General features: G+C 33.3%; 1 protein-coding gene and 1 non-coding gene across 2 annotated transcripts; one reads left to right on the top strand and one right to left on the bottom strand.

Moving 5' to 3' along the window:
- Positions 1-11: 11 nt before the first annotated feature.
- LOC141843666 (mitotic checkpoint serine/threonine-protein kinase BUB1) lies at positions 12-11,794 on the bottom strand. Its single transcript, XM_074731723.1, has 15 exons — positions 11,748-11,794; positions 11,621-11,680; positions 11,374-11,530; positions 11,128-11,285; positions 10,961-11,057; positions 9,885-9,995; positions 9,695-9,782; positions 7,291-7,394; positions 7,126-7,197; positions 6,964-7,053; positions 6,683-6,840; positions 805-859; positions 583-717; positions 376-497; positions 12-216 (listed from the first exon to the last, which is right to left on the bottom strand). Exons 1-15 carry the CDS (start codon positions 11,792-11,794, stop codon positions 27-29), a joined length of 1,644 nt encoding a protein of 547 aa, XP_074587824.1. The 3' UTR covers positions 12-26.
- A 3,841-nt stretch (positions 11,795-15,635) lies between these two features.
- Positions 15,636-15,847, top strand: LOC141843716 (small nucleolar RNA U3). The gene has a single exon (XR_012603054.1). It is a non-coding gene; the product is annotated as a small nucleolar RNA U3 (small nucleolar RNA).
- The last annotated feature ends 12,104 nt before the right edge of the window (positions 15,848-27,951 follow it).

The following is a 27,951-nucleotide window of genomic DNA, read 5'->3' as shown; positions in this document are numbered from 1 at the left end:
TGGCTTCACCCAGACAGAGACTGGTGCTAAGCTGAACATAAGGAGGCCTTCTGCTTCGCTAACAAATATTTCAACGTACTAATTAGCTTAGGCTCACCAAACATGTACTTCTCAAAGGATTCCCTTAAACTCCTTAGCAGTTCAACATCACTATCATGAGACCTCACATTCAGCAATTCTGAAAATAAAGTCTTCCACAGTTCTGAATTCCAGTACCTGGAGATGGAAATAAGTCGAACAATCATTAACGCATGCCAGATACAACTAAACCGGTCGGATAACTCTATTATCTCAAGAATTAGCTTCCAATTTTTGGTTTGATCAGTTGCAATTGGATCAATCCAATTCTTAAAACTCTGAAAAACAAGCCATTACCTTTTAAATGGTAATTTTGGTCCATAGTGGTATCTTCCATCTGGATTAACTTTCTTCTCAATGGTCATGTAGGTGCCGTGTAGCATCATGTGCACAATCACACAAAGGTCATATGTATCAACCTGGCATCAAGAACAAATATTTCTAGACTTTGGTTAGTTTATTTTTATACAATAAAGTACAAATGAGTTAGCATGGTTTGCAAACCTGGTATTTCCATGGTTGATTTTCTTGCATCTCAATACATAGAAATCCAGATGTTCTAGAATCCCCAGTAAATCTTGTATTAGCAGGGAAGAGATTCAGATCAATGCCCCTACCCCAGTCGACAAGGCATAATCCCTGCAACCATTGGCATTTGTTTTCATAAACCAATAGCAAAAGGCTGCTTCAATATCAAATTCAAAGTCACAGGATGATTTATTTAACCTGATCCCTCCAAGGTCCGCTTCTATTGATGAATGAAGCTTCAGTCAATTCTTTCCTTGCAATTCATGAAAAACAAAATCCAAATGTATTTTAGATTTTATCATGGATAAAGTAAAAGCAAGGAAAAGAAAAACAGATTAATGAACTGAAGAAACTTTATCATTGTTAAGCTATCTTTTAATTCATTCTTAATTTAAAAACTGCTAGAGTCATGTGACCTCTCTAAGAGAGAAACAGATGTGTGTCTTTTTTTGCTCGAAATTGAAAGACATAGGCCTGCGATCTAGTTTTCATTAAAGATACTTAGTAATAATACTCTGAAGTAACAGGACAGAAACAGAAAATAAATGATGTATCTGGTAGAAAAAGAGCTTGTCAATTATACAGTTAAAATGTATGGATGATTTATATAACATAACAAAGAATTACCTAGAATCATTATTTCTCAACGTCAGTAGTGAAAATAAACCAAATTATACTAAAAAGCACACACGTTTTTTTAAAAGAAATGAGAACAACAGCCACTAAAGTGGTAGACCAAGAGGTGTTATACTTGTGCCCTGTATATATAATGTAATTATAAGGGAAAGAGTACTTCCTTGTGGTAGGAATAGACCACGTTGTTTTAATGTTCTGACAATTAAAGTTAGGAGCTTCCTCTATTTTTTATTTGTGTACCAAATGTGCAGAGACTTAGTGCATATGGAGTTTGTTGACTCGATAGTTCGAGTTATGGATTTGGCAATCATGTGTCAGATGGCTCCACGATTTGGATGGATTGGTGGTGAAGGTTTAAAAGATCTTAGAGGACTAGAGGGTGTAGAGCATGGATCAAGGTGCAATCGTGGAGCTCATTGTCTTAGAGCTGGCTTAACAAAGATATTCATTCGACACGTCGATTTTTTGTGGTTGATCTTCACCTAAGGTAGGATCTTTATCATTATTGTATGGGTTCCCTCCATCGAGTAAGATGAGTGAAGTATGCTAATGGATCTAAGATAGAAACCTTATGTGATGGATAGACTCCTTTGACCTTGTTATTTGTTGTCTATACTACCTTTGACCTCCACAATATTTCCTTGCACATGGGCATAAGGTAGACATAAGACAATTGCTAATTTGATTGCTTAACATTAATATCATGTGATATGTACCTAATTGCATCATGCTATACTTACAATTCACTTTTACTATTATTTCTTTCAATTCATGATTTTACATATGCATCATGTTTGATAAATAATAAGACAAATGTTTACTACTTACCAACTTATTAGTCTCTTGTAGCTCACTGACTTAATCAAAAGGAGACCTTTATCAATATCTCACACTCAATCTGATATGATGAGTGTGTGGATTTGTCTGGTAAGGGCAGTCATATCCTTGGTGAGATAGAGTACCTCCCTTTGGAGAGCAAGGGGAAGCGTAAAAGGTTACATGATCTATCTTTCTATAGAAATATTAACCTACTATGTAATATTTCATGGTGTTATACCTTGTATGTTTACTTGCTAGTTATATAATTTATTTTTATCTTTCTTCTATTTTTAATTCCCTACTATTACCCACAACATCCTATTACCTTCCTACTAGTTATTTCCCTATCTGACATCCTTTATTTATCTTGTGTCTAGATTTACCCGAAGCGAGTGTCAAGGGTCTCAATCTATGTCATTAGATTGCTCTAAGAGATGTTGCACGAATTGACTTTGTCGAAAGTTTATGGATTTTCACAGACTCATCATTAGCTATGTACGAGTTTCTTTTCAACATGTTGTTATCAGTTTAAAAGTTCATCTTGTTACCTATGTATAGACCTACTCACAGGTCGATCCTAACCGGATCCGGATCGGGCTCGTAATTGGGTCAACAGCCCGATCACCCGTTGACCCAGGTCAATGGGCCTAAATCGTAATCTGCTCGACGGGGGCCGGGCTGGTTACAATTCAAACCCTAAATTAACCACCGTTCAACAGGGTTTTTTTCCCTTTAGATCCGTCGACAGTTCCAACCGTTGGAACCTCGGTGAGGTGAGATTTTGTTGTATTTTTTTTTAATGGTTGAGATTATTTGATTATTTTTTAATCAATGGCTACGATTTAGTATTCATTTCTCTCCAAACTTTAAAAATAAGAAGCTCATTTCATCATTTCTTCACCATCTTCTCTACTCTCATTCTCAATTCGAAATCTCAATCGCTTTCGACTTTAATTTTATACGCTTTCAATTTCAATTTTACAATTATAATGGAAGGAGGTTCATCATCTCGATCTCGAAGGGACAAGGAAATAGTCAATTTAAATAAGAATCGTGATATTCAATTTACCGATAATGAGCCCAAGCAAATTCCGACACCCGACACATAAGGAAGTACCAATAGCAATACTTCTCAAATTCAGAATGCTCCTCCTTTAAAATCGTATATTTTTACTAAACATTTTGAAAAGGTCACTCTTCCGTCTAGAGAATTGCGTGCAAAATGTAAGCATTGCAAAGCCTTCTACAAATTTCAAGGCGGCTATGGGTCATTGAAACTACATGTCGAAATGAAGCACCTAATGGAATATAGAATCGAACAGTCTCAAACGTAATTATCTAGATTTTCCTTGACTAGTAGAGGTACCGATTTCAATTTATTTATGTATTCTGATAATAAATTAAGAAAATCGTTAGCTAGATTTATGTCCGTAGAATATCTTTTTTTTAGTTTTGGATCTAAATGCACTTTTAAAGATTTTACTAAAGAATCACTGAATCCATCTACTACACGTGTTCCTTGAAGAAACATTTACTTGTACAATTAAAAAATTAGTGAGATAAAGGAAAAAAGATTTAATTGAAGAATTTAGTAAATTAAATAATAAAGTTTATTTATGTTCTAATATTTGGAATGATCATTGGCAAACACATTCGTATATGGGTGCCACTTGTCATTAGATCGATAACTCTTGGAAAATTCAAAAACGTTTGTTAATATATAGAGTTTTTGATGAATCACATAATGCTTACAACATCTCTCAATTATTATGTTTAATTTTAAAAAAATATGGATTAACTTTTAAAATATTTTTAATATCATTTGATAATGCTAGTTTTAATACTACTAGTATTGAATAACTTAAATTTATATGTCAACCTATTATTGGTGGTTTATTTTTTCATATTCGGTGTGCATGTCATGTTTTAAATTTATATAAAATTATGTTTAAAATGGATTAAAAATTTTAGAAAATCATATTAAACCAATTAAAGTTGTTATTTCTTATTTATGGTTGCATTCTACTATAATTAAATAATATGGTAGATTTTGTAAAAGTAATGAAATTAGAACTAAGAAATTTCCACATGATGTACCAACACGTTGGAATTCAACCTATCAATTATTACAAAACTCATTTCAATAAAAAGATTTATTATGTTCATTTTTTACATAAAATAATAATACTAATATATATTTATTTTCATACCAATGGAATATATGTAGTAGTATTTATGAAATTTTAAAAGTATTTAATGATGCAACTGAACAACTTTTCAATGTTTATTATCTTACTTCTCATTTAATTATAGTGAATTTTTGTAGCATAGTATTAGTTTTAAATGAACATAATACGTTCGAATTTTTATCTTTTTGCATATTAGCAATGAAAGCAAAAAGGGAAAAATATTTTTTTTAATTCTTGAAATTTATTTAATTGCATTTGCTCTAGACCCTAGACTTAAATTAAAAGTTTTACAGGAAATGTTAGTTTTGTATTACAATGCTTGAATTCTATTTAAAAATGCCTCTTCTCCTGATCCTGCTAGTATTATACATGAAACTAGAAATTATTTATATGAAATTTATAAAAATTATAGTATAAAATATGTCTTAGAAACTAATATTTCTTAAACATAAAATATTAGTACTTCTAGTAGTAGTTCAAAACTTACAAAAGTACAATTTTTATTAAAAGAACAGACGATAAAACGTCCACAAGGATCCTCAAGTTCCAAATAGGAACTTGAGAATTATTTTACGACTTCTTTTGATTTTAGTAAACAGATAGCAAGTTGAATTTCGATATTCTACGATGGTGGTCACAAAAAGCTCAAAGTTTTTCAATCCTCTCCATCTTCTTGTCCTCAAGTTCCAGACGTTTAGTCCAGAGGTAACATATTGGATGAACGATGATTTACTTTGTCTCCCAAGTCTTTGGAATCCCAAGCATTATTTGATGATTAGATGAGAGATGAAAAAAAAATACAAGGAATGCAACTTTTTGATGACGAAGCAGAAAACTTTGATACCAAGGAACGAACATTATATGAACGGAAAATGGAAGTGAGTAACAACGCCACTTCATAAGATAAAAGGATAAAAAGGTAAGCAAACTACATGAGTTTTGATTCCCATATACCCTAAGGGGATACGTAGGCAATTTAAATAAGTATAAACCCTCTTTATTTTATTTTTTATAAATTTATAATTTTTATTTTTTAATAATAATAATCTTAAATTATGCCGAACTGTGAACCGACGGTTCCAAACCATCGAACTGTCAGTTTCAAACCATAATCGAGTCTACCTATGTACCAGTAAATTTTTGTAGAGTGAATGAAAGTATATTTTTTCTAAAATATTGCTAGTGCACTCATTTTTAAAATATCTGCTTTTATATGCTTGATGGTTAATATATTTAGATTTAGTTATATTGTAAGAAAGCATTTTATAGGGATCTATTACACATTGATATCTAACATAGTAGGTGCTGACAGAATTGTCATAACGATAAATGAATTCCACTTTACACATTAGGGTCAGAAGCCATTTGAGTCGTAATAAGATAATTATTGTTTGTTGTTTCATTATCATCTTCTCACTAAATAATATGACAAGCAACTCAACCTCCTTCCAATATTTCTCCTCTCACTATAGATCGTCGAAATCCTATCCCACATATTTTTGCAATACTTTTCTTCATCACTTGCAAAAGATAGATTATACTTACATCTCTTATAGTAAGAAAATTATTATTTGTTGTTTCAGTATCATCTTCTGACTAAATAATATGACGAGCAACTTAGCCTCCTTCCAGTATTTCTCTCCTCTCATAATAGATGGTCGAAATCCAATCCCATATATTTTTGTAATACTTTTCTTCATCACCTGCAAAAGATAGCTTAATACTTGATCTCTTATAGTATCCTCTTTCTTATCAAGTGGATGCTCGGTTTTACATGGTATCATCTCTAACATCCTTATCTATCAGCATGCGGAAGGAGTAAGGATGTCTGATAGAGTGTGCAAGTAAGGAGTAAGGTTGTATCCTAATCTATTTATTTCACTTAGTAACCACTCAAGTTATCATTTCATCATTACAAATTCAAAATCATGTGGTATCCTTTATGTATCAAGGAGCAAAGCAAGAAGATAGCATCAAGTTATTTGAAGATCATCACAATCTCTATTCAACTATCAAGTCAAGATTTATCTAGAGTTGCAATATCAAACTTCTCAACTACTACAATAACATCATGTTGTCGTTTTCATTTTTTCTATTTTATTGCAACAAATTTTGTATGCGCATGTGTTTGTGAATGTATTTTCTCTTAAATCTAAATATGAGCATTTTACTTCAACTTAGTAAAAGCAAAAATATATTACAGTGTCTATATGTTGTTTCGTAGTTGTCCTATATCATTATCATATATAGTAAAATTTTCATTTAGATAATGTAATGTGTTAATTTAAGCTAAAATTGACTAAAACACTAAATTGTGATTTGAAATGGATATTTAAAGAATAGAAAGCACATTGAATATGAGTATACCACAAGGGTGTATTATAATTCCGAATGATCTACATTCTACAATATGATTAACTGCAACCAATTACCTTGCATATCGTACTAATAGATTGTCTGGCTTAAAATCACCATGAATAATGCCAATACCATGCAAAGTTTCCAACATGCGCAGCATTTCAATTGTGTAATAAATACAAAGCACTTCTTCCATAACCTTACCCGTTACCAAGTGAGAATTAATAGCATCCTGTGAGAAGCAATTCCATAAGTTATATACAAATCTAACATAGACCTACTAGGCAAAAACGTTCAAAAAAATGCAACTAACTAATATAACAATGTAAAATTAAGGGGGCATAAAGTCAATTACCTGGAGAGTTCCATGGGATAAGTAATCACAAACTAGCACACTCAAGTCAGAAAAGATGTACATTTTGTGGGCATATCCAAAGTTTGATCTCTGACCAAAGTAAGAGTTAGGACAACCTATAAAAAGTCTACATAGTGAATAGAATTAGAAAGAGTTGCTAACCTCAATCTCAGGGATCCGTTTGTCAAGTTGACGATACATGTAAAATTCCCATGAAAATGCAGGTTTTTGAATCTGACAAAATACTTTGAATAGATAAAGATTATTTCTGAATATGCATTATCTTTTGTCATTACGAGAATCATAGAATATGATGTAACTACTCACCTTCAGTGCAACAATATCCTCAGGATTGCAATCAATGTAAGCCTTGTATACTTGGGCAAAACCACCAAGACCAGAACAACCTTTGATCTGGTATTTGCAACCACCTTCATATATGAAATCATTGAGAAACTTTAGCATATGTAACAACCATGATTTATATCGGCTCAAGTAAAAAAGGTTAATTGAATATATTATAACTGCATCAGCTAAGTGCAAACAAAGTCAAAGCTAATTTGTATTTTTTTTTTAATCTGGAATCACAACACACCTGATTATTTTCAGAGGGTATATCCTTAACACGGAACAGTAGATGTTTCCTGTAATAGCAAAATGCCCAAGTGCATACTTGCTTTCTGCTTAGTGATTTAGGTATCATTGCCATCCAATACAACTTTTTTTTCATTTAAGTTAAAAAAAACAGTGTGACAAACAGGGACTTAAATTGGCAAACAAAGAAGGACTTAATTGGCAATTTCTCAACCTTATACTTGAAAGTTTTCTTTTTAGCAATTTCTCAGCCTTAACCTGCCTTTGAGGAACATGAGAGAGGATAACCTGTGAAGAAAGGAGATTCAAATTTTGTTCACAAAGTTGAACAAGAGAAATGGAGAAAGAGGAAAGGATAAAACAGGTTAGCCTTATATAGTTATACCTTACTGCAATTATAATCAAACAGTCAACTGACTAAATTAGCTTACTAACTGTTTGTCCATGTTTGTCCGTCATTCACATTGCAAAATTAGAATATCCACTATCAAGGTCATTGGGATCCGAATCAAAATAATTGTGGTCATTGTGTATATGGATGATGCAATTCTCACTGGAGATGATGTGCCTAAGATGAACCAGTTAAAGACTTCCCTCTCCTCAACATTTGAGATCAAGGACTTAGGATCTCTAAGATACTTTCTTGATGTGAAGGTTGCAAGATCAAAGAAGGGAATTGTTGTCTCTCAACAGAAGTATGTCCTTATCATCTTCAGGAGACTGGGATGAGTGGCTATAAGCCAACATCTTAGAGATGATAAGGAAGGTGATCCAATGAATGAAGCTCAGTATCAAAAATAGCTGGGGAAGTTAATCTACTTATGTCATACACAAACAGATATTGCTTTTGTCTTGAGTCTAGTAAGTTAATTTACACATTCGCCTTGTGAAAAAAATTTTGAAGCAGTTTATTGGATTCTTTGATACTTGAAAAGCATTCTAGGCTAAGATTTACTCATTCAAGAGACCCACATTGAAACACTAAAGTGTACAACAACACAGATTGAGTAGGACCAATTCTTGATAGGATATCCATGTTAGGTTCCTATACTTATGTTTGGGAAAACTTTGTTACATGGAGAAGCAAAAACAAAATGTAGTTGCAAGGAGCAGCTTTGACGCAAACTAGCAGAGTTTGTGAGATGCCATAGGTGGAAATGATTCTCAAATGCACCAATGAAGCTATATTGTGAGTTGTCACCGTATACAAAATAATTAGAGATTGATAAACACTTCATAAAAGAGAAGATTGAGTGTGAAGCTAGTCGTCCCTATTAGGCAATCAACAATTGATATTCTCACTAAAGGACTATTTAGGCCTAATTTTGAACTTATTGTAAGCAAGATGGGAATAATTAATATCTATTCACCAACTTGAGGGGCGTCAGATTTGTAGGATCTATTCATGAAATTTTAGGCATTTTATTTTTTGACAAACAAATCTGAAATATTCTACCATATTGGAATATATCCTAAGAAATTGGAAAGTATTTTGTCAGACTCAAATATTCTACCAAATTTGGTAGTTTCTTATTCCTAATTTTCAGTATTGGAGAAATTACTAATTTTAAACGCCCTTATTGCTAATTTATTGGGCATTCCTCTACTATTTATACTTGTATTCAATCCTTCATGATCCAAGTAGAATTATTATTTTTCTCCCTTTCCTAAACCTATAGAATTCTACAGCACAACTGCAACCTCTAATCCAACTAGGAGATCAACCTCGCCAAGAGAGCGCAACAACGAGGGTTTGCAAGCAAGCAATGAAAAGCCCCACGGACTCATAAGCTTTTGTTGGAGTTGCTAGAACTGCAGATGTTTGTCCTTCTGTGATACCAGACAACAGAGGCAACTTAGAAGCAACAGTGAGCATAGTTCATTGCCACAGTTGACAACAAGTCAAGCAACAGTGGAAGAAAAGCTATGACACCTTGTCATACATTCATCCTAAGAATAAATAATTTGGTAAAAACAAAAAACAAAAAACAAAATCCAAAATTGAAACAATCATTGAAATGTGTACTAAGATCACAATTGTAACTTTTCTTAGCAGCCTACTTCTGTTGTCAGAAATTAACTCAAGAAATTCTAAGAACAATTCATATTAACCAACAAGGAAGGGAGAATCCAATACCTAACTCCACAATCTTATTTCTTGAAGAATTCTGTAAGGAAGATAAAGAAACTTTTCCTGAATATACTTTAGTACTACAATGGTAACCCTGAAATATTTGCAAGTAGAGATAATCAGAGAGAACATACAGCATGTTCAAGCTTGAGTTGATTGTATTCAGTTGTACAATTTATATTTAGGGGAGCCTTACATTATACTTCCTTATTGCAGCATCCATCTTCTTAAGCAAATTATCAACAGTGGACAATGACCAAGGATTGACAAGATCTGACTCCCCGTTTAGTGATCTAGTATTGTCACACTACAGAATAAGCAAGTATACAACAAGAAAACAATTAATTCTGACATTCTCTTAACATAAGTTAGCAATGCAAGATGATGATTAAATGTGCAGCAGTATTAAATTGTATGACACGCAAACCACTCACCTTTGTGAAATTTAATCCAATAAGTCATTTTATGTATTGTTTAAGATGTGATATTCACTATGAACTATCTCCATTTATGCATTGTGCATCACAATTGACGAGAGGATGGGAACAATAATTGGATAATACACTATGACCTTAAATGTCCTTTGATGACTAAACATAAAATCTTAATACAAACTTCTTTGGCTTATTTGATATCTGTTTAGCACAAAATTGCAATGTAGAACATTCTCAAAATTTTATCTGCAAGGTCAAAATCCATAACCCTAGCACGGATTGAGATTTTGAACCTTGATGGCACCAAAGGTGATTATGGTGTAATTCTATAAGAGAAGAACCAAATAGAAACATTATTTCAAATTTATTCCTAAATAAGTATGTAAGAAGGCTAAATTCACATTGGCCAATCAGAACCATTCACTCATGCTCTGCATGTGGAAGAAGAAGAATGCGTGATTACAAGTCCAATAACTAGTGACCAATCAATATGACCTTTGGATCATTTATGGGAATTGACAATTAATCTTACTGTTATTTTTTATTCAAATGAAGTAAGTTTTTTTTTCTGGACAGATGAGCAGGAAAAGTTTTACTATTCTAGCTTAGACGTTGTATGAACCCACCAAAGTGTCACTACATTATTTTTTTTTTATCTCCTCAAACCTGTACAACTAAATCAATGCTTAAGAAAAACAATACCAAAAGCATAAATAAGGACAGGAATTGCTATCTAAATTTTACTTAAAGTTATAGCTATCGACAGAATAGTTTTTCAGTAGCTAAAATGTTAGTAGAAGTAATGCTACTCTAAAGTGAAAAAAAGGCAAAGTGATACCATTGAATCAGGAGCTGCTTTCTGTTGTGCAACCGTGGCAACCTCATCCAGGAACATGCCATGCAGCTTCTTCAATCTATCAAGTGGCTTGGCCTTCCTGTTACCACAAGTAAAAAATCATTTTTAAGAAAAGCAAGAAATATAAGGGAAAAAAATAGGGTCGTAACCTGGATATTCCTAGCTGAAAGACTTCATGCGCTTCTACTAGCCTCCGAGAAGAAACGAGAGACATCGCGTAGGCCTCGTAGAACAAAGAATGGGCCTGGCAGATTCCCTTATACTCCAACATCTTGAACACCCTCTCAACGTTCCCAGTTACATCCCCCTACACCACCGACCGCACAGATCACAGAAGAGATAACGACAAGAAACACGAAATCCAGAAGAATATTGTATGCACCGCGCTGACTCACATAGAGAATGCTAATCTTAAGGAATCTGACATCATCCCGATACCGTTCATCTTCAATGAAGTCCCTAAAGCAATCTTCCAGGAGGTTATTCAAGCGTTCAACGGCATTAGTGTCATCGGGGCAGTTGCGAGAATCCTCCGTCGCCTTGTGAATGGCCCTGCGAAGAGTGGAACCAAAGCTTAAGAAAAGAATTGGGGATCGAGAACCACTAGATCGAGGAGATAAGGAAATATGGGAATGGCCTCACCGTAGACGTAGGAGGATCGGATCGGCAAGATGCAGCCGAGATGGTTCGTCCTGCGATGACCTGCGAGATCGAAGTGGAGGAATTAAGAGGAAGATCGGATTGATTAGAGTAGAAAGAGAGTTCATACGGATGATTATCGGCCAGAGGGCCAGGATCGCTGTTGAATTGGAGCATCGCCGGTGAGAGAGAGCGTAGCAATACGGCGTCGGCGTGGAAGAACCGAGAAAGGAACAGGGGAAAAAGGAGGGAGTTTTGAAATTTTGGCAGCCGGTCCGAACCGATTCACCTCGATCGGTTAGGACCAGCCGGTCGGACCGCTGGAGGCCCGGCGGGCGAGAAACGTAAAGGTCCGGAAATCGACGGTTTGGATTAAGCAATAGATTAATCAGATGGACCGATCGTGTTGGAAACATATGGGTAATGGGTTTAGACTTCAAAGCTTTCATAAAAATGTATTTTTTTAGAGAAAAATTATTTCGCACTCCATTATTTTTTTTTCCGAATAAAACATGTGATTATTTTTTACTGGAGTTAAGCACTATCGGATTATTCTTATGTTTAGTTAACTAATGACAATTAAAAGATAAAAATAATAAGACTTTTTAAACTTTAGAAGGATTTTTAACAATTTTAAAATTCCAGTCAAGTAAGAAATAGAATTCCCTTTTTTTTAAATGAAACTAATTAAATTCCAGAGACGTGCTTAGAACTACGACTTGTCCAACTTATCATCAGAGACAGATTGTTAATTAATTTTGCTGATATGGAAATAAGTAATATGAAGAATTCAAAGATCGTTTTAATTTTAGATGGCAAAGGCTATCAATAAGGTACAATTGAATTTATATTTCAAGTACAATAAATAAATAAAATTCTAATTTGACTAGTGGTTCATCTCTGGTTTCAAGATTCTGTCAATTATATCTAGCTGCTTGCAGTTTGCATTTCACTCAATTTAAAGGAAGCCATTTTGAGGAGAGCCTAAAGCAGTGGTAATTATAATTTGTAGGATCATGATCTTATCCGGATAAGTAGGATTGAATCTTTAGAGTTCAAGCCTCTGGCAAAAAAAAAAAAAAAAAAATCATAAGATGACCTAATTTAAAGATCAACTGACATAATAAAAATAATTAATTTTGTTGATTCAAATTTAAATGTCAAAAATAACTTTTAAAAATAGGTTGATTCAGAAGAATATTAAAAAAATAAATATCCAAAACTCATAATTTTGAAAAATAAATGAAAGAAAATATTCTTATTATTAAAACGGGTGAACATCAACTAAATAAATATTTTAAATAATTTTAAAATCCTAACTCTGTAAAAAAATAAAAATAATCTTAAATATAAATTACAACCCTCCAAACAGATGATATTTTTTTCATCTAAAATTAGGCTATTATGAGTTTTACTAATCTTGCCCCAACCATATCGATCTTGATCGATCTTACTACAATTCCACTACAAAAAATGATTCTAATATTTTTGGATCAGTTTAGTCCCTTCGAATCGTAGGATTGTACAATCTTACGATCTGGATCGTGATTTTTCAACCATGATGACAACTGCCAAAGTCCCTCTGTCGGAATCAAATAGAAAAAAAAAATATTCGTGTGTTGAACAGTTGAAAATGGGAATGGCATTGCTGATCAAAAAATTTGTGTTCTTTATGCCCTAATAAATCCATCACCTCTGGATTATTTTACAAAATCAATGAGCAAGAAAAAAAAACCAGAAATCGTTTGTGTAACGATAAGAGGTGCTATCCATCGTATACTTAACGCTGGGCATGGGATAAATAATTGGCAAGATTTTCAGCTAGCAGGGCATGAAAGCTTTTCAGAAAATTCACTCTTCTGTGTCCAATTGCTACCCACCGTAAAGTTCACCTTGAGCTAGATCAGAAGAATGAGAACAACATAAGGTCTTCTTTCTTTTGGTAAAATTAAAAAACAGAGGAATAGTGTCATGAGGTATGAGAATGAAACAAATTAAGGAATGAAGGTTACTACAGTGACTACAGAAACTCCAGCAACATTATTCAAAGTTAGGTCTTGAAATTTGGCATGATCCTCGTACTCAAACTACATGTTTTTTCCCTTGTAGGCCAAAAAGATTTATCTTGTTTTAAACAACACTTGATTGATAACTTATTCAATTTTTCAGTCTCTTTGTATGAACAGACGTCAGAAATTGGATACTGCAAATAAGGATAGCAACCCAATATGAGGACATGATCAAGCTTAAGGTAAAATTCAACATATGCATCATGGCATGCAGAGGAACAGATGGAATTAGTTGAATAGAGAAACTGAAAGAAAAAGTGAGATGGATGTAAAGTTAGCACGAAGATTAAAATATCACATGATTTAGGGGAACAAGTGCCATAAAGGAAGAATCTCAAAAGTTCCCTTAGGAATTTGATAGCTCACAAGATAACCTAACTCTTGTACCTATGTATTATAACAAAAGGACAATGTTTATCAAATTCTGCAATTTTATTTCATCTAAATCTGGAGTTTGTTTTGCATAATGAACCAAATAATTTTTGCCGTCTTGTAATTTTTCGATTTTCAATAAAAAGATAGAATAGCACTCTTCATCTGTGTTGCATACTGGCATTCCTAGTGGAGACTCAACACCTCTATTGATCATGTGTAATTAACACATGAAAAACAACAATGCCAGCCGCTTGGATACGTGTTGGATGCTCGTACTTGGGTCTGACCATTTGAGTAACATAAACGGATATCATATCACAGAAGAACATAATTTTGTTCCTACAAGTCCACAAAAGTTGGCAGAACCATGGTTTTGATGTCAAGTATCCCTAATGTTAGCATCAAACATTAGTCCATTTGGTTTATGATAAGCCTATCCTTTATCCTCCAAACAGAAACAGAAACAATGATCTTACAAAATCCCAGAAACTCAGTCCACTTAAACCGCCAAGGTTTTAACTGTATGAACAAATGAGCAAGTATGATTTCAACATCATAATTTTTATTTGTTATGATTCCATCCATTTTTAATACTGTTCAGTTGTCCTAGTATAAAAATTAAATTGAGAATATTAAGTTTGGTTCTACGGGACTCAAAATTTTCTTATAGAGTTTGTTTCTACATGTGACAATTAGAATTGATATTAATTCTCAACTAAAGCACTCTGAATCAATCAAAATATTTTTTTCAAACAAAATGTTTTAGGTAGATGTATCTTGTATATGGCTAGTAAGAAGTCTTCATACATGAAAGATAGCATCAAAATGAAGATTTATCCACTAACCTTGACATTATTTTAGCATATTCAACAACAATATGATGTTGATAACCAAAACCTAATAAACTTTAGGCCACAAATTAGTCATATAGGTTAACTGTCCAAAAAAGTTCCTTGCTTATGTTATTCACCTTCACACCATAACACATAAGAGTCAGAAGGTGGCATAATATCAGCAATTTCATATGAATTATATGTTGGATTTAATCTTTCTATTCGGTGGGCCATGTTATTTTATAACACACGGATTTTATGTCATTACGAACAAACCCATTAAGTGATCTAATTGATGTCAATTGTGGGTTTGTGCTATTGGATGTGGGTTTATATGTGTAAAATCCGTTAATCCGCATTTTATCAATGATGGGTTGATAATAGAATTGGATCCATTATTATATATAGGGCATGGTTCCCGTAGAATTGGATAATTTTGAAATGTCCTCACTCTCCATCGGTGAGGAGAGTACGACATCGTCACCCCAATCCCTAAGGAAGATCTACCTCCTGTTCTTCTTCTTCTCAAGATCAGGATTTCGTGAATGAGATTGAGACGATGACAAATCCGCTGCATTCAGGTCATATTTATCTTTTGGCTATCATCTATTTCGTTTAATTAAATTGTCACTGTAAAATTTTGATGTTAACTAAATCATGTGCATGATTCTTTTTCGAGTTCAATATGGATGCTAGAATTCATGATTAAGAAAACCTCCATCAAGTGGTATTAGAACATTAACAACCTTACTTGAACAAGATATGTTCTATAGGCTGGTACAACTGTATCCTTGAGTGTTAAGGAGACAAGCAACACAATCCGATTGATAACATAAGATCTCGAGATCAGAGCATGATTAACGGCTTAGGTCCCTTAGGACCGATGGTTGTATAGGATCATTCTCAGCAGATCTTGTATCTACTGGGGTGATCTTGAGATTGTTTGACAAACATAATTTTTTAATATGGATTAACGGGTTCTACACATAAATCCACATCCAATAATATAAACCTGCAATTAACATCAATTAGATCACTTGATGGGTTTGTTCATAACAACATAAACTCATGTGTTACAAAACAACATGTAAGTCCACCGAAATCCAATAATCTCCCACTTGGACTACATATTCTGTATACAACACACAAGTATAACTATAGTTGAACTCAACAATACCAAACTTTATGAGTAAGAATAACCCTTTAAAACAATCTAGTCCATTAATGTCATTAGTGTCAGACTAAAAAGGTCATACTTACTATAACTGTAATAAGCTCCAATAGTAATCACAATACTAATGACAGAGATCAGATGTAAATGTGTACCATGAAAATTATATGAAATGTAATCAATTTTCAACTAGTCCTCCTGATGATCCAAAAAAGGAATCTGATCATGTTTGCAAAACACCTTATGTTAAACAATAGTAGCAAATCATAATTTACACTTAATGATTCCAAAATAAATCTAATATCATATTTACAAATACCATATGTCAAACTACAATAGTAAATAATGATATCTTTATTTTAGAGTATCAAAATAAAATGCATGTATATTTGTAAACTTTAGTACGTACAATAACCAAAATAAACATGTGTTCATCAACATAGAGCATGGATCGATAAATACAGACTCCCACTAAACGAGTACTTTATCTAATAGAAGAACCTTCATATCCACTACATGCGCATGAACACCTTAGGCGGCAAACCCTTGGTGAGTGGATATGCTAACATGGAATTTGTGATAATATGCTTTATTATCACCTAACCACTCTGAACTCTTTCTTTAACCACCAAAAATTCGATGTCGGTGTGCTTTTGACTTCGACGAGCTACGATTATTCTTGGCATAAAATTCTATGGCTTTATTATCATAGTCAATCCTTAATGATTTGTCAATGCCCTCATCGATCTGTGATGTTGTGATGAAATTCCATAGCTAAAATGTTTTCATAGCACACTATTAATTTTCGCTCTATAGCATATGTTTGATGCTTTTCCATGAGATAACCCCTCCAACAAGCATGCAAATATAACAATATAGCTTGAAGAAGACCTTCTGCTATTTAAGCATTCAACAAAGTCGAAATCTGAATATCTAATTACCTCTAGGTAATCATACCTCCTATATATAGACCTGACAATGGGCTAGGTCCTAACCAGACCCGGCCTGGGCTCTTAACCGGGTCAACGGGCTAGTTACCGTTGACCCAAGTTATGGGTCACAGCTGTAACCGGCTCGACAGGCCTGGCACCTTGCCAAGCCGATTAAGGTTTAGGGGTCCATTAACCAGTTGAACTGATAGTTCGACGAGTTTTTTTATATATGTAAAATGAAATTTATTGGTGTTGGTACTCGAATTGAAGTCTCCCAGATAAGCACCAAGTATCCTAGCCAACTAGACTACAACTATTAATGTTTGTATGTGTTAATTAATTATTTAATAATTAATCAATATTTTTATTTTTTTATATTATTATTTTTAATAATTGGAAGAAGAGTAAGAGAAGCGCTTATTCATTTGTTAGTTAATTTAAAATCATTTATCGACAAATGATTTCATGTGCTAATTAATTAATAGTTTTCTTTTGCTATATGATTATACAACGTGCAAAAGATTTTATGAATCTATAGTTTTAAATTTTTTTTAATATAATAATCTTGAACTATGACAAACCGTAAATCGAACCGTGAACAAGCGATTTCGAACCATGAACCGTCTTGGATAGTTAAGGTTAAGGTTGACCTGTTAGGAACCATTAATTCCGAACCGTAGTCGGGTCTACCTATATATGAGCATAAATTCTTTAGTTCTCTACAAATACTGCATTACTCTCTTCATAGCTTTCTAATGTAGCCGTCATGGATTACTTAAATATTTATTTGAGACTCCCTACAACTGGCATATAAGGGATTTTTTGCATCTCCTTTATTTAAGTACAAGACGTGAACATTACTGCAAACTAAAACTGTCACCCTTAGACATAGGTGTGTCACAAGATACACAATTCTGGATATCATATCGTATGAGCACCTTTTCAATATAGACTTTTTGTGAAAGTCTAAGAATAACCTTTGAACGATCACAACATATTTGTATGCCTAAAATAAAAAGATGTTCTACTAAAGTCTTTCATTTCAAAATTTCTTAATAGAAATGACTTAGTTTCATGCAGCAGACATTTATTATTGTTTGCCAGCAAAATATCATCCACATAGAAGACAAGTATAACAAACTTGCTCCCACTAAACTTGACATATATACATTCCTTAAAATCAAATGAAGAAACCACCATATCAAAATTCTGATACTATTGATGGGACACCTGTTTTAGACCGTAAATGAACTTCTTTAATCTACATATTAGGTGCTTTGAGTCCTCAGACTCAAAATTCTCTAGTTGCACCATATAGTCTCATCAATTTCTCCATTGAGAAATGCAATCTTTATGTGTATTTGGTGCAACTCCAAATCAAAATGAGTTATAAATGTCATGATTTCCCTAAAGGAATCTTATGTCGAATAGGCGAGAAAATTTCCTTGTAATCAATGTTCTTCTTCCAAGTGAATCCCTTAGCAATATGGAGGGTCTTATACTTTTCGATATTACCCAACGAATTCCATTTGGTTTAAATATTCATTTACAATGAATGAGTTTCACTCCTTTTTAGGTTAGAGCATTGTTTGACTTCTTAAAAAGATATAGGATCACTTTCCAAACTTATGTCAAACTCATGCTCCTACAGATAAATATAATCATAAAAATCGTAGATCTCTTTTCCCTAGTGGATCGTCTTAAATGCACTTGTGTTTGAAGTGGCTGGGTACTTGCTTAATAATGTAAGATAATACCTCAATTTGAGTGGAAGATTCCTCCATTTATATTAGAGGTGATATGAAAATATCTTAGTTTACTAGTCTCACTAGATGTGCAATCTCCCTAATGTAGGGTATAGATATCATACCATTGTATTCGTAGTAACCAAAGTAAGATTGCTAATGTTTTTCTTCTCAAATAATATGTCCCTAATCTTAGTACTCTCACTGTCTTCAATAAACTTAACATTACCTATCTCTAAAATGGACTTATTTAATGGGTCATAAAATTTAAAGCTCTTAAACTTTTCTGAGTAACTTACAAAATAGTAGCTAATAGTTCTAGAGTTCAGTTTCCTTTTATTAAGCATATAAGACCTAGCCTCAGTTGGACAACCCCAGATGTGTGAATGTTTAATGCTAGGTTTCTTACTCGTCCATAAGTCGTATGGGGTTTTAGACATTGTTTTATTAGATAAATAGGTATAATGTAGTCTTTAGTGTCTCACCCCATAAAGACTCTGGTAAAAAAGTATTTTACCATATCTTTTAGGGTGCGTTTGGTTCAAATTATCATGCATAACCTTGATTATGTGATTATTAGGTAATTAACTAAGGTTATAGGGAATAAAACATAACCTAATACTATTTAGTTCAATGTAGGTAATGTTATAATCTAATTTAACATTTACTGTGTTACCCTTGATTTAATGTAATATTTTATAATTATTTTTAGAATAAATTAAATTAATAATATTATTATTATTATTAATGATAATAATAAATTGATAATATATAATAAATAAATATAATTGATTTATAATTTTTAAAATTTGAAATACTCATATATATTTTAAAATATAATTAAAAACTTTGCCCGTTTTCACTGTGCTGACTCTAGCTCCCTGACCGCACGATCATCAACATCAACTCCCGCAAGCCTCCGAGACCATCTCCTTCGCAAGCCGCCGATGTCGCCTCCTCCGTAAACTGTCAACGTCGCCTCCTCTACAAACAGTTGGTGTGTCCCCTCCACATCGGAGTCCATCACCGTGTCCCCTCCGCATGGACTTTGCCACTCTCCAGCGCGACACGGCAGTGGCCGAAGAAGGTGTCGGTGATGTGGTAGTGACCCACAAGCACTCGGCGTGAAGAGCTCCTCAATGGAGGGGCCCGACAGGCACTTAGCGCACACCACTAGCGCGACAGCAAAGGGGTTCGCATCTCCGGTGCAGATAGAGGGAGCGAGTCGCTTCTTGTGGGAGGCGGCATGGTCGAGAGGCACAGGGAGGAGGTGACCGATGTCGCCAACCGCGAGAGAGATGCATGGAGGATAATTTTTGGGGGAAAAATTTGTTAACCTCAGAATCGTAGAAAACCTTACGTTTTCGATGTTTTTCGATTTCGAGTTTTATCCCCCAATTACTGACGTGGCAGGGATATTGCATTACCAAGAATCACTAATTATCTAAACCAAACAAGGTTTTCGTTGATAACCTACCAAGCTTATCAACGATAACCCTCAACCAAAAGTCCCCTTAGGGTTTGATTTTGCCAGTCAGCTACATCATTCTAACTAGGAGTGCATGCATGATATATTGAGTACGATCTCACACTCAGCAAGGTAATTCACAAATGGTCTAGGATGTTGTTCACCTGATTCATCATATCGACCATAGTATTCGCCACATAGTCAGATCTGACAACTTTAATTTTCTTACTTAGTTGATTTTCAACTTCGACTTTGAAAATTTTACACATGTCTAAGGATTGTGACTTCTCATAGATAAGGAGTAAATAGTCGTATTGTGAATAGTCATTTATAAAACTAATAAAATACGTAAATCCATTCGAAGATGCCTTAGGAAATGGTCCATAAATATCCGTATGTATTAGTTTTAAAACTTCATTACATCGGCTTGTACCCTTATTTCTTTTGTTAGTTGTTTTTCCCTTAACACACTCTATGTTGACATCAAAGTTTGGCATGTCAAGGGAATCGAGAATTCTATGTGACATTAACTTTTCTAAGCGTTGTTTGGATATATATTATAAATGTCTACACCATAATATAGAAGAATTCTTGTTAGTCAAATTGTGTTTTGTACCTATATTATGCATTATTTCATTCTCAGTAGGAGTTAAAGTGTTTAATTTATATAACTTATCGATCAAGGAACCATTGCCAATTAATATTGAATTTAGAAAAATATAAAAAATTCCATTTCTATATGAACAAAAATAGCATGATTTGTCCAAACAAAAAATAAAAATTAAATTCCGTTTAAAATATAGTATAATAAATGTATCATCCAAATCTAGAAAAATATTGATTTCTAAATAAAGCCTAAATACTATTGCCTCTACTTTAGCCTGTTTGTCATTTCCTATATAGATGTATCTTTTACCATCGAGACAACAATTGACTCCTGAGATAATCATACATAGTGACACTTATGTGAGTAGTAGTACTGGTATCTATCCATCAAGTGTCAGTGGACACAATGACTAAGTTGACTTTTAAACTAACAAAGTTAAGAAGTTTACCTTTCTTAACACGTCAGTTGGCGTATTTAGGATAATTCTTTCTTCATATGGCCTTTCTTTCTTATAGAAGGAATCTACTTGTTTCTTCTACAAGAAGAAAGGTCATATGAAGAAAGAATTACCCTAAATACGTCAACTAACATGCTAAAAAGGTAAACTTCTCAACTTTGTTAGTTTAAAAGTCAACTTAGTCATTGTGTCTACTAATACTTAGTGGATAAATATCAGTGCTACTACTCACATAAGTGTTACTATACAGAATTATCTCAGGAGTCGACTGTCGCTTAATGATGAAAGATGCATTTATACGAGAAATGATAAGAAGACTAGAGTAGAGACAATAGGTGTTTTTAGGTTTTATTTAGGAATCAATATTTTTTTGAATTTGGATAATACATTTATTGTACTGTCTTTTAGACGGAATTTAACTTTTATTTTTTGTTTGGATAAATCAGGTTATTCTTGTTCATTTGAAAATTAAATTTTTAGTATTTTTTAAATTTAGTGTTAATTGACAATGGTTTCTTGATTGATAAGTTATACAAATTAAATATCTTAACCCTGACTGACAAAAAAATAATGCATAGCATAGGTATAAAATAGAATTTGACTAACAAGAATTCTTTCATGTTGTGACATAGGCATTTATGACATATATCTAAATAATGCCTAGAAAGATTAATACTCTCGATTTCCTTGACATGTCAAATTTTAATATTAAATTGATATAGTAAAGTGTTAAAACTAATATATACGGACATATATGGACCATTCCCTAAGGCATTTTGAAATGAACACACATATTTTATTACTTTCATAGGCATCTATTCACGATACGACTATTTATACTTTATCCATGAAAAGTCGCAATTCTTGGACATGTTCCAACTCAAAAGTAGAAAATCAACTAGATAAGTTAATTGACAATGGTTCCTTGATTGATAAGTTATACAAATTAAATATCTTAACCCTGACTGACAAAAAAATAATGCATAGCATAGGTATAAAATAGAATTTGACTAACAAGAATTCTTTCATATTGTGACATAGGCATTTTTGACATATATCTAACTAATGCCTAGAAAGATTAATACTCTCGATTCCCTTGACATGTCAAACTTTAATATTAAATCGATATAGTAAAGTGTTAAAACTAATACATACGGACATATATGGACCATTTCCTAAGGCATTTTGAAATGAACTCACATATTTTATTACTTTCATAGGCATCTTATTCACGATACGACTATTTATACTTTATCCATGAAAAGTTGCAATCCTTAGACATGTTCAAAATTTTCAAATCTAAAGTAGAAAATCAACTAGATAAGTAAATTAAGGTTGTTAGATCTGACCATAGTGGTGAATCTTATCAGGTGAACAACATCCTGGACCAATTGTAAATTACTTTGCTGAGTGTGGGATCATCCCTTAATACACTATGTCAGGGACTCCTAGTCAAAATGGTATAGCTGAGCAGCAAAATCGAACCCTAAAAGATATGGTAAGAAGTATAGTGACTTTTTTCTTTATCAGAATTTTTGTGGTGTGAGGCACTCAAGACTACAGTATACCTACTTAATAGAGTACCTAGTAAGGCAGTGTCTAAAACCCCATACGAGTTGGACGAGTAAGAAACTTACCATTAGACATTTACACGTCTGGGTTATCTAACTGAAGCAAGGCCTTATGGGTCTAACTAAAGAAAGCTGAACTCTAGAACTGTTAGCTGTCATTTTGTAATTTACTCTAAAAAATCTAGGAGCTTTAAATTTAATGGTCCATCAAATAAGTCCTTTTTAGATATGAGCAATGCTAAATTTATTGAGGACAGTGGGAACACTAAGATTAGGGGCATATCATTTGAGAAAGAAAACATTAGCGATCCTGTTGTGGTTACTACGAGTGCAACAAGTAGTGGTATGATATATATACCCTATATTGTGGAGATTATAAATCTAGTGGGAATAGTAAACCAAAATATTCTCATACCACCTCCAATACAAATGCAGGAACCTTCCACTTAGGTTGAGGTATTGCCTTACATTATTGAACAAGTACTCCAGCCTTCTTAAACATAAGTACCTTTAAGGCAATCCACTAAGAAAAAGAAATATACAATTTCTCGTGATTATGTTTATATTTAAGAGCATGAGTTTGATATAGGATTGGAAAGTGAAATCAAATAATACTCTAGCTCAGAAAGGTGTATTGAAGTCATGAATGAAGAGATAAAATCTATGGTAGACAATGGCGTTTGGAAACTTATAGAATTGTCTCTGAAGGAGTAAAATTTGTTGGTTGTAAATGAATATTTAAAACTAAATGGAATTCACTAGATAATGTCCAAAAGAATAAAGTTCGCCTTGTTGCCAAAGGATTCACTCAGAAAGAGAACATTGATTATAAAGAAATGTTCTCACTTGTTTCGATGAAAGATTCTTTTATGATAATCATGACACTTGTAACTCATTTTGATTCGAAGGTATAGTAAATAGACATAATAACTGTATTTTCCAATGGAGAAATTGATAAGATTATATACATAGTGTAACTAGAGAACTTTAAGTCTAAGGACTAAAAACACTTAGTATGCAGATAAAGAGCCCATTTATAATCTAAAGAAGTTATCTTGTCAGTGGTATGGGAAATTTAATCTCGTAATTTTTTATTTAATTTTAAGGAGAATCTAGTTGATCAAATATATGTCAAGTTCAATAGGAGCAAATTTGTCATACTTATTCTTATCCTATACAAGCAACAATAAAAATTTACTATATGAAATCAAGTTAATTCTATTAGGTAATTTTAAAATGAAAGATGTTGATGAAATATTTTTTGTTTTAGGTATACAAATATGTTGTAATCATTCAAGGGGCATATTCTTGGACTTTCACAAATGACCTATATTAAAAAGATGTTCATACGGTATAACATATAAACATGTGCACCTGGTGACACACTTGTGTCTAGGGGTGACAATTTAGTTGCAGCAATATTCACGTCTTAAACTTGAGATAAGGGAGATGTAGAAATTCTCTTATGCATTAGTTGTAGGGAATCTCACATATGCTCAGGTTTGTATACGTCTAGATATAGCGTACATAGTAGTAATGTTAGGCAGATAGTTAAGTAACCCAAGACCATCGTATTAAAAAATTATGAAGAGAGTAATGCAGTATTTGTAGAGAATTAAAGAATTTATGCTCATGTATTAGAGGTTAAGTCACCTAGAAGTCATTGGATATTCAGATTCTGACTTTGTTGAATGCTTGGATAGCAGAAGATCCACTTTAAGCTATATGTACATGCTTGTTGAAGGTGTTATCTCGTGAAAAAGCGTCAAACAAATATTAGTAGTCACTTCTACTACGGAAACAGAATTAATAGTCTACTATAAAGCATCTAATAAGAGGATTTGATTGCAGAACTTCATCATAACATTGTAAATCGTTGATAGCATTGATAAGCCATTGAGAATTAATTGTGATAATAAAGTCATAGAACTTTATGCTAAGAACATTCGTTGTTCGTTGAAGTCAAAGTACATCAATATCAAGTTTCTAGCAGTTAATGAAAGAGTTCAGAATTGTCAGGTAACAATAGAGCATATCAACACAGATTCTATGTTAACAGATCCACTCACCAAAGGCTTACCGCCCAAGGTATTTCATGCAGATGTGGTGAATATGGGGATTCTTCTATTGGATGAAGTATCTATTTAGTAAGAGTCTGTATTTATTGTTTCATGCTCTATGTTAATGGACACATGTTTATTTTGGTTATTATATATACTAGAGTTTACAAATACATGTGAATTTTATTTTGACATTCTAAAATAAAGATATCATAATTTATTATTGTAGTTTGACATATAGTGTTTGTAAATATGATATTGGATTCCTTTTGAATCATAAAGTGTAAATCATGATTTGGTACTATGGTTTAGCATAAGAGGTTTGCAAACATAATTAGGACCCTTATTTTGGTCATCAGAAGGACCAATTAAAAATTGACATGTATATATTATATTTTATGTAATTTTTATGCTACACATCTACATTTGATATATGTCATTAATGACATTAGTATTGTGATTACTGTTGGGGATTGTTACAGTTATAATAACTATGACCTCTTTAGTCTTATACCAATAAAATTAATGAACCAAATTGTTCTAAAAAGAGTATTTTTACCCATAAAGTTTGGTATTATTGAGCTCAACTAAAATGATACTTGTGTTATATACAAAATTACATGTAGTCCAAGTGGGAGATTATTGAATTTAATCTTTCTATTCGGTGGGCTTGCATGTTATTTTATAACACACGGGTTTTATGTCATTATGAATAAATGCATTGAGTGATCTAATTGATGTTAATTATAGATTTGTATTATTGGATGTGGATTTATATGTGTAGAATCCGTTAATCCGCATTTTGTTATCAATGATATATAGGTTAATAACAGAATCGGACCCACTACTATATATAAGGCATAGTCCCGGTAGGATTGGATAATTTCAAGATCTCCTCGCTTCTCATTGGTAAGGAGTATGGCGTTGTCACCGCAATATCTATGGAAGATTCGCCTCTTGTTTCTTCTCAGGATCAGGATTTCGTAGACGATGATGACAAATCCACTACATTCAAGTTATATTTATCTTTTGGCCATCGTATATTTTGTTTAATTAAATTACTATCATAAAATTTCGATGTTAACTAAATCGTTCATATGAATGCTAGAATTTCAGTTTTAGAATTCATGATTAAAAAAACCTCAATCATTATAAACATAAAGAAACAAGCATTTCTAGCTAACACAGGTTAATCCAAAAAAGTTCCTTGCTTATGTTATTCACCTTCACACCATAACACATAAGAGTGAGAAGGTGGCATAGTATTAAACAATTTAATATGAATTATAAGCATAAAGAATCAAGCATTTTCTAGCTAACAATTAACTCATTAAGAACTTGTTTATTTTCAGGAATATAGAAACAATTTTGAAACCACTGACTTGACAATCTAAAGTTCAAACTTCAGTTCAGTAAATGGGTAGATAAATAAATGATTACCTCTCGGAGTACTTTCATTACATTACTGGCGAGGCCAACCAGAATCTGTCTGTTTGGAGTTTTCTTATATATCACATAAGTGCCTTAAGTCCCTAGATTCAGTGTCAAAGCATAATCCTGTTCAAAATAGCATGTAATGAACAACTTAGTCAAATAAAAAATGTTAAGAAAAGTCAACGATCTAGAATATTCCACATCAATCTCACGTCATAGTTTACTTCAGATTCATCAATTGTATGGCATCTCCATATTCGTACAAATCAACACATGAAATCTAATCAGGATCCCAATTGTGAAGTTACGTGAAGAAAAAGGAGAAAAAAGAAACATCTTCTGGCTGTGTTGATAACCAAACCAACTGTGTCACCTCAAACTTATCCAGCTAAATCATGAATTGTTTCATCAACCAACCTATGAAACTCCTCCTCGGACATGAGAGATCTGAAATAGAATAATAATCAACTTTAACAAACAGCCGTACATGTACAAGAAAGGGGGAAAATATGGATTTGATCATGACTTTAAAACAGCAGTTAAGAAATTCAAATCGCGAGGACTATTCAAATGTTCAAAGGAGAAGGAAGACACTCACCGGTAATCTTCGGCGGTCGGATTCTGCCCTTGATCAAGCGCCGAGGACCGAGTGGAGAAGAAAGACCTGGGGACGGATAGTGGATCGAGAGGCGACCAAGGCGCCCTCGGTGGAGAAAAACCGTCGACGACGGCAATGGAAGCCATGGAGGAAGCATGAAGCGATGAACTCGGCTGAGCCCTTCTCAGCGTCGGCAACCATCGGAGATGTAGCAATCTTGCAGAAGCGAAGCGAGACATGATTGCTGGGAGAGCGGTATCGCAGCTCAAAGAAAAAATAATATTGGATAGGTCCTTAAATAAATATTTTGATTATAAAGACATATCAAATATTATGGTCATATATATATATATACATTAAAATTTTAAAAGATATTTGATTTGATCTTAATGTGGTATTATCTTATTTAACATGGCATAACTTTAAAGGCCGCATATTCTATGACGGTTAGAATGTTACACGCCACTTCGTGAAAACAATTTAAAAAATTCACTAAATTTATATATCGATATAAATTTTTTTACAAATACAGTGAAAAGTGTACAAATAAAATATCCGAAGAATTCAATTAGAAATTAACCGATCCATGATACAACTTTATATATAAAGTCATTTATATATACCATTAAAAAACTTTATTCTAGTAGTACCTCATGGGCCGCGATCATACTTCCAATTGTCTGCCTCAGCGCCTTAATGTTCGATATTTGCTGACGCTAGGGTCACATCAAGAGGCCGGGTCCCAGGCCTCCGTCACTGCCGGCCGGTAGCCACACCAGATCACTACGTGCTCTGGCCATGAGAATGCTGAGAGACAGTCCGTACGTTTTACATGTCTCAATTATCAACATCACTATACATTTATTGATCGGATGTGAGATCGAAGGATGGATTAACTCACGTGGAATCGTCCTAAATTGACTTGGTACTGCGTCAGCTGCAATTTGGATTTGATTTTTTCAGACGGGGTCAGCTTCTATCAGCTTCTATCAGATTCGGCTCTTAACGGGTTAG

Source organism: Curcuma longa, chromosome 12 (assembly GCF_044706935.1).
Source record: "Curcuma longa cultivar G26 ecotype Majalengka, Jawa Barat chromosome 12, ITB_CL_G26_1.1, whole genome shotgun sequence".
Taxonomy (NCBI): Eukaryota; Viridiplantae; Streptophyta; class Magnoliopsida; order Zingiberales; family Zingiberaceae; genus Curcuma; species Curcuma longa.
Note: the sequence above shows the minus strand (reverse complement) of the source record. Positions and strands in the feature narration are given on the sequence as shown.

Coding starts and splice junctions, on each gene's coding strand:
- LOC141843666 (XM_074731723.1), bottom strand. CDS start 11,794: ATGCTCCAATTCAACAGCGATCCTGGCCCTCTGGCCGATAATCATCC. Junction 7,395..9,694: donor AAATAAGATTGTGGAGTTAG/GTATTGGATTCT, acceptor TCATATATGAAG/GTGGTTGCAAATACCAGATC. Junction 860..6,682: donor CTATTAGTACGATATGCAAG/GTAATTGGTTGC, acceptor ATGAATTGCAAG/GAAAGAATTGACTGAAGCTT.